Source organism: Poecilia formosa, unplaced genomic scaffold (assembly GCF_000485575.1).
Source record: "Poecilia formosa unplaced genomic scaffold, Poecilia_formosa-5.1.2 Scaffold16, whole genome shotgun sequence".
In the NCBI taxonomy this organism is placed as follows: domain Eukaryota; kingdom Metazoa; phylum Chordata; class Actinopteri; order Cyprinodontiformes; family Poeciliidae; genus Poecilia; species Poecilia formosa.
The window spans coordinates 3,295,516-3,303,547 of NW_006799955.1; the positions used below are offsets into that span (position 1 = coordinate 3,295,516).

At 36.6% G+C, this 8,032-nt stretch overlaps 2 protein-coding genes across 4 annotated transcripts in view; both read right to left on the reverse strand.

Moving 5' to 3' along the window:
- Positions 1-3,776, reverse strand: part of prkra (protein kinase, interferon-inducible double stranded RNA dependent activator) — a 4,954-nt gene extending 1,178 nt beyond the window's left edge. The window contains exons 1-7 of one of the 3 annotated variants that reach the window (XM_016668669.1): positions 3,593-3,776; positions 2,566-2,645; positions 1,895-2,070; positions 1,034-1,115; positions 498-567; positions 244-361; positions 39-133 (exon numbers count right to left, since the gene is read on the reverse strand). In XM_016668669.1, the coding sequence (XP_016524155.1) occupies positions 39-133; positions 244-361; positions 498-567; positions 1,034-1,115; positions 1,895-2,070; positions 2,566-2,615 (591 nt within the window). In that variant the 5' untranslated portion in view covers positions 2,616-2,645; positions 3,593-3,776. The other 2 variants (XM_007546524.2, XM_016668668.1) reach the window with 2 other exon arrangements.
- A 228-nt stretch (positions 3,777-4,004) lies between these two features.
- casp10 (caspase 10, apoptosis-related cysteine peptidase) overlaps positions 4,005-8,032 on the reverse strand; it is a 9,950-nt gene continuing 5,922 nt past the window's right edge. The window contains exons 5-11 of the mRNA XM_016668730.1: positions 7,950-7,992; positions 7,726-7,742; positions 7,599-7,632; positions 7,305-7,372; positions 5,888-6,005; positions 5,237-5,735; positions 4,005-4,909 (exon numbers count right to left, since the gene is read on the reverse strand). Coding sequence (XP_016524216.1) covers positions 4,729-4,909; positions 5,237-5,735; positions 5,888-6,005; positions 7,305-7,372; positions 7,599-7,632; positions 7,726-7,742; positions 7,950-7,992 — 960 coding nt within the window. The 3' untranslated portion in view covers positions 4,005-4,728. The remainder of the gene's footprint in view (positions 4,910-5,236; positions 5,736-5,887; positions 6,006-7,304; positions 7,373-7,598; positions 7,633-7,725; positions 7,743-7,949; positions 7,993-8,032) is intronic.

The window sequence follows — 8,032 nt, forward strand, 5'->3', positions numbered from 1 at the left end:
TATATATATATATATAAATAAATAAAACTATAGCAGACCCATGTGATCTCAGGGGATCCCGATAATCTCTGAAATTTCGCCACCATTTTCTCTGCCGCTTCCTTTTTTGCTGCTTTTTTGGTGTTTCCAACCCCTGCAACGTAAAACCTAAACCTCAGAAGAATCCCATCAAACATGTGAAAAAAAAAAAAAAAAGTTAAATTGTGTTTGAAATAGAAATAAACAACAGCAAAAACAGCACACCCTGTTCTGTGAGCGACTCCAGTCTACAGATTATTGTGAACTCTTTTCGGTGCGGCGGGCCGCTCTCTGTTAAAATAATGTACTCAGGAACATGCCATCTTCTCTGCAACGCCAAGGCCTGAAACAAAAAAAATAAATAAAAAAATCCATGGTTAATTCAATATCATGTTCAGATCATAAGTCACGCAAGGTTTTTTACACATTCGTAAGTTGACATATGCATGCAAAAATCTGAGATCCTTGTAAAAGCACACCTGCAGCAGGCCCACGGGGTTGTTTGGTTCTGCTATGATGCCATTAGTGTTGGACCTCCCAGGAACGGCCCTGTTGGACGCAACATCGCAGACATCGTGACATCAGTCCGACAAATTAACACCCCACGTTTAATTAATCATATTACTGGGTTTATAAATGTACTGAAATTGAAGCTTTGATTTTACCGACATTTTTAAGTCTGAGAATCAGCTACTGCGGTAAGAGATGAATTTATTTTCAAGTGTTTTACAAACCAGATTTGAAAATCAAGTGTTGAGACTTTGTGTAAACGACAAATCCGACAGTCTATAGATGCAAAATAATGTTCTCAGATTAATAGTTTGTAGATGAGTCAGTAAAAACAGAATTCAAATATACTAATCTTTATTTTACTTCAAAACATTTTGCTAATTCCACATTCTAGACCCAGTAAGTATATTTCATTTCCATTTTTTCTTAAGTTTATTTCAGTTGGAAAGCCCTTTATTCTTTAGATAAATATCAATTAGTTCACGGTTTGTCGAGCTCCACCCACCCACTTTCAGAGTCGATGTTCAAAATTTTCAGTGCGGCCTCTGCAGCCTGCTGCTTAGCTGCCTTTTTACTGGGTCCCTGACCTGTAAAAGCAGAAACATTTATTATGTTGCACAAATGACAGAACAGATTTAAAACACAGTTTCACATAATGTCAACTTCAACCCTTAAGGACCAAAATACAGGCCTAAAAGAAAACTTTGCAGTGAGAACATTCTCTATGTAGAAAGCTCTACTTGGTGTGCAGTTCCACTTCTATTACTTTTTTTTAATGTTTCACATTTTTCCAACTACCCAGGATGCTATGATGTCCATCCCTTTTCTAGATTCAACTATTTTTATAGATTGAGGTCCCTTAAACTAGGATAAAAAAAAAAAAAATTACAGTACAGTAGAGGGTTATATAAATTTCACTTTGTTTAAAAAATTATTTAGAGCTTTTCAATACTGCACTGGACATATCTGTAATAAATACTGATTCTTAACAGCATAATTGGTGATCCGCGATATCTTAATTCAGATATACTGGGTTTAAATACTTTATTTTGATGCCCAAGAACCATATGGGGAAAATATGATGTAAAGTATATGACCTGGTTCTTGATTCTTGGTTACGTCATTAACTTGGGGAAAAAAGAAAAAAGACTAATTAAAAAAAAAATAATAAAAATCTAATAGAAAGTACACACCTAACTTTGAAAACCTGAAGGTCTAATTGCAGCATCAGCTTAAAAACCATACATTTATTTCCCTCACAATTATGCATTACTTCTGCTTTAGTCAATTACATTAATTCCCAACATGAACAAATCTATAAGGGTACGTTGGCGAGTCACTCTAAGCGCTTACTGCTGCTGCACACCTGTACATTTAACGCCTCCTATTGTCACGCTGAAGACGAAGCTGGGCTGGTGAGCCTCTCCTTCTGCTTTCTCCATCACAAACACGGGGAGGTCTCCGCTAACGACGCCATATTCATACAGGATTTGTATGGGTGTCTTCCAGGAGCCCATCCTCTGTGGTTCTGGTGTGCTCAGGCTGTTCAACACGGAAACAAAAATCATCGGCTTTGACTTTGCAAGAGATGAATGAAAAAAAATAAAAATAAAAATGAAGAAGCAGTCATCGGCAGAGCTCAGTTGTCTTGCTTTGGGATCTGAAACTGAGTTAAAACTTAAAACTGCTTTTCTATATTGCTTAGTGATGATTTTTGCCATTTTCTTATTACACATGGAAGGGATTTGGCAACGTCAGTGCCTATTTAGTTTTGCTGTTTTTTTCATTAATGGTTTGGAGAGAGGCCTTCTGCAGGTGCAGCTGGTTGGCTTGGTTGCTACTTGCTTATCAGGGACTGCCACATATGCATATCCTTCTCCAAAACACTATCTATAAACCAGGTCATGAAAAACGGCTTTGCAGGAAAACAGTCGAACATAGAAACTATTTTGAATTGAGAACCTAGATCTTTTAAATTTGTAAGACAAGTTCATGTTTAAAAGTAATAAAAAAAATAAAATAAAATAAAACACTCACCGTCTGTCAGAAGTAGCTGGTGACTGATATGCTTGTTCAGACATGTTCATGGTGTAAGCTTGTTCTGCTGATCAGAAGCACTATGAAACAGAATTACAAATTGGATATTAGTTGTTGATGGTCCTGTTTCAGCTCGTCAATAAATGCCTTTGAAATGCCCGTAAGTTTTTGAACCTGACATGTCACATTATGATAATCAAGAACACTGCACAAAGTTAACACATCCAAATACTTGATTGCGAAAAGTCTCATTATAACCCATACTTGACAACAAGAAAAAAATGCTAATATCTGCCACATTTGCTGAAAATGATCAGCAAACAGCTACTCAGAATTTTACAGGCTAAGCTGTAAAATGCTGTAGGTGTCCAGCTGAAATCCTGCCACCGTTTAGTTAGCAGGAAGATTTATTGTCTGCAGCAGTTTCCTCCAAAGAAAAACCTGCAGCCATCATCGCTTTCGTCTAAGTAACTGTTAGGAATCAGATCAGATCATTGCTAAAGAAACGGATATTAATACAGCGAGATGTCCAGGTGGAGTGACGAGGGAAATAATTTTCTTTTGACGATGAAAGCAACGAGTTAGGGGTATTTTAGGGCTTGTTGAAAATATCGATACCCTCACACGAAATTGATTACATTTTACTCGGTGACCTGCGCCTGGACAACCCGACCAACAACCAGAATGTTGAGAATGTCGCAGAAAAGCGAATAAAATGGTTTCCATGAATAGCGAAAAAGGAAAAGCCTAATATGATAGATTTAGGACATTTTCAAAAGTACAATAATAACTGTAACTGACATGCATGCACGCTTCCGGATTTAATTGGGATTAAATGAAAAAAAAATGTATACTAAAAACACTAAAATAGCATTGAGACTGAAAAAGGATGCGGCTTTCTGACGGGTTGTGCTACCTCTTTGATCCCCGGCTTTCTTAAAGGGCCAGCGCAGCGATGTTGTAGGAGAAACTACAATCTAAAGGTCCCTCTGCTGTTTCTTAGACATTTGTTTTTTATTTTTCTTACATCACTAGTTAGACCGCCAGATGATGATAGCTGACAACTAAGGAGTCCAATAGTATGGGGGAAAATACAAATCGTATCAACATCCGGGTCAACTGCAACCACAAAATGGTTTGAAAAATGGGTATCGCCCCCTGCAGGTAGAGACTTGGTTTTGTTGGAATCGCATTTCCTCAAATTTTGTTGGAAGACATGCGAAAGTAAACCTTGGGAAAATCCCACTAGAGCCACTGAAACTTACCTAGGGTTCATGAGGCCCTTACAATCATGTCAGGCATGAACAGAGATCCATTTATTGTCTTTTTGTTTGTTTGTTTGTTTGTGATGACAAATTCAGAAGACAAGCAGAAAAAGCATTACGGCTGTATAATTTCTTTTTTTTTTTTAATGGACACCAAAAAAAGTAACTGGCTACTTTCTTTAAGAACATTTTATTTCACATTCATTTAGCTCAGTTCTTTTATTGTGCAACAGATGTTTTAGAATGCTTTACATGGCCATTTATAATTCAAATGAACCGTCATAATATTCACGAGAAAAGCAGCAGGAACCTTGTCTACTAATATAGCCCTTGAAAAAGTGTATTAAATTTGCAAGAGTACTTATGTTAGAATAAATCATGTCTGTAATTGTGTAAACATTTGTGGTGGGGAACTCCAATCACACTTTGGAGCTAAAGTTTATAAAAATGCAACATCCCTGAGGTAAATGGGAGGAGATCTAGCCAAGAACAAACAGAAAATTAAAGAATAAGGTTGTAGCACTGATATGCTGGCTTTTTCTGATACTTTCAATATAATGTTAATTTTTATACAAGTTGCTGAAAAACAGAATAGAATGTATTGTAAATGATAAAACAAAAAAGAAGTTTATATACATTACGATAAACACAAATAAAAGATACAAATCACAAGATCTAAACTGATTACAAGAGCACAGAAAATATGATAAAATGCTTATATTGAGAGTCTGAATAAAAGGTTGAGAGTAGGACTTTATTAATATCATTTGAAGAGCTATAACTCAAAAGGGATCCCTACAAAAGAACGGATAAACCTGATTCCTCAAAACTCTGGATCTGATTTAAAATTGCAAACTGTCAGTGAAACAAAAAAGCATTAAAAAAAATCCAGTGTCTCTCAGGGATTGTCTTTGGTCGACGCTCCAATTTTGGGTGGGGGTTTCTCAGGGACAGGGAAGACCACCCTTTTTCGGAGAGAGAAGGCTGGCTGAGGCATTTGCTTTTTCAGCCGACTGTAATCGGTCATGCTGCTAACATCGAAGTTCACTTTTGTGAGAATGGAGACAAGGTCAACCCTCCTGGGAAAACATGAGAGTCTTCGGTTAGATTTAAAAAGTAAAAAGTCCTCAAAGAACAGCTTGGGGTCAGAGCTGTTACTGTCTGTGGTTATCACCACTAATTCAATTGTACAAGTTAAACGTTGATTTTCTAGAGACTTGACAAATGACAGCAGAAATAAGCACTTCACATCGCTGTGTACATAATAAACTATGACTCTCTCTTTTGAATCAAATTAGTAAAATAAATTAACTTTTCAATTACAATCATAGTTTTGAAATGCACTTGCAAGCGAGTTCTCTCCACCACTAAATCATTAGCAGCAGATGTCAACATGCATTACTAACCTTGGCACAAACTCGATGAGGTTTTTGCACAATGACTGTATATACCAGGTGCCAGAGAATTTATCTCTGAAGGAGACATGATCAGGAACCGTGGACATGCCCACCAGCAAGTCAGCGATGACTGGGCTCCTCAGATCTACAACTTTCGCATCAGCAGAAACTTGGGTTGTTTCGTCTTCAATGCCGTCTGGTTTGACTGGATACTGTTGTTTGCAGCCTTGACAGGCCTGGATGAAAAGCATCTTGGGTTTTTCGATTAAAGACGGGCACTTCTCCCCATTGATGCACTCTATCAGCAATTTGATCTCAACAAAGTTGCCATCTACACCATATACTCCACCCTCCATGCCATGACTGAGAATACAGCACACCAGGCTGTCGTTCCTGCTGTGGTCCCGTTGGCCGATGTAGGCAAACAAATCTTTTATTTGAGCCGCATTACGGTCTAGGTATATGTACACATCATAGCCCAACCATTCAAACACTTCTTTCAGAGCATCTAAAAGGAATACAAATAGATGAAAATGATTGTAAATACAGTGATTACTCCCAGAGGAGAGTCTGGGGGAAAACAAACACACAAACACACACACACACAAACACACACACACACACGGGATTTCATTAGAAGGTAATCACCCATAAACTTACCTCTATCAACCATGGTTCCCTCTCTATTATTTAAATTCTGGCATGATTTAGAGAAATCAAAGTTGTCCACTATCAAACAGATCCCTCTGTTCCCAGTCATTGGGTAATCAAACAGAACCTACAAGGAGAAATCCACAAAGAATAAAAACTAACTTCAAGGCACTTTACAGTACAACATTTTACATATGAAAAAAAAAAAACAACAGACAAAAAAAACAACAAATGTAATCAAATTACAGAACTGCAAACAGATATGCAACACATTTTTTCTCACAGTCTGAAGTTTAATCAGACCAAACATCTATTGTTTTAAGTCATTTTGAATGACCTAAAGCATTTATATTTGTAAAATGTCACAATAACGTCGAAAAGAGAAGGTCTGAGACTTATTTCTTAATGTCTTCAAAATCACAAGTTTCCATGCATTTCATCCATATTTGGTAGCTTTCCATTTGAACGGTATGACTTAATCAAATGTTTTGGATTTCCATACTTCACAGTTAGGATGGTACAAGCATCCCCATTTTTCTTCCAAATGCAACGATTGTCATTTTGGCCAAAAAGTTCCACTTTAGTTTCATCAGAATACAGGACATGTCTCCAGTGCAAATCTGACTTTTTTATGTTTCTTTTAGAGTAATGCGTCTTAGCTTCTCGCTGAGTGGCCTTTCAGCCCATGTCGGTACAGGTCACATTTCACTGTGGATAATGACACTATTTTACCAGCTTCAATCAGCGACTGCACAACATCTTTGGCTTTTGTTCTGGGGTTGATCTGTGCATTTTGGGCCAAAACGCTTTCTTCACTGGGACACAGCACCCGTCTCCCTCCTGAGCGTTATGATGGTTGGACATTTCCATCAGGTCTCTACTTCCACATAACTGTTTGAATTAGGGGAGCATCAAAAACAATTGGCCGGCCAATAAATCAACCCCAGTTTCCTGAATTTTGGGAGATAAGTGATCAACCAACAATTATATGAGAAATTTTCTCTCAAGGGTGAACCAGACTGGTGCAGCTCTACAATTCTCTTCCTGATATCTTGACTCATTTATTTTGACTTTTCCATTGTGCCAAAGTGTGTTCAAGGTGTTTCCTTAAAATACATCCACAGGGGTGCCTCCTCTCAGCTCACCAAATCAGAAATTTCCAAAGTCATGACCTCATCATCTGGTCTTTCACTCATTTTTTAAAGAAATAGTAAACATTCTGTATGGTAACTTGTGATTTTGAACACAGAGTGATGGAAGGACGAAGAGAAAGGAAGTAAGGAAAGTAACATTTTAGACTGTAGGACAGGAAATAAAATTGTAAACTTTGGAAAATACTTTAACCAAACTTCAGCCCTCTCCAGATTGACCAGGACCCTGTTTGAGCGTTTATTTTAGAAGGTAAAGGAAGAATAAATGTTCAAACCTCATCATTTTCCTGAGACTCTGGGTTGTTCTTTTCTGGATTCACTGTATCCAAAGAAGCCATTTCGCCTTTTGTGAAAAAAGTGTGGAACAGAAGTAAATGTTAGTAAAGACTGTTAGAAACTGTCTTCTACCTTGGCTAATATCTAGGATATAGAAGTAGATAAGATAGATAGATAAGAGTTCAGGAAAACTAATTAAAATGCATCAGTTTTAATAAAGTAGCACTGGAAAAACTGATTATATGTATATATAAAAAATGAATGAATAAATAAATAAATAAATAAATAGATACCATTTGGGGACTTGGATGGATTTATGGAAGGCTGCTGAAAAATGACATTGAAATAAAATTTAATGAATGAAAAAAAAATTGATATATATTTACTGTCTAGTAACTCAGAAGCTTTCTGGTAACTTACCGGAGGAAGTTGTGGACCTTAAAGAAAAAAAAAGATTTATGATCAAAATAGGAAGGTTAAAAAAAAAAGTAAAATTGCCATGTGATATAAGTTAGATAAATGGCCTTGCTGCCATTTATCTTAGAAAAAACAAAATTATCTAAATTTTTGTTGACTTAAGTGTCACAAAATGATTAAGTAATAGCAACAATTTAGAAAATAAACCAGATGATAAGATGACTTACTCTTATCTTCCCGGAAGTCATTCCTGTAGAAAGGTTTCGGGTTCTAATAAATGAAAAAAAAAATAAAATAAAAAAAATTATAA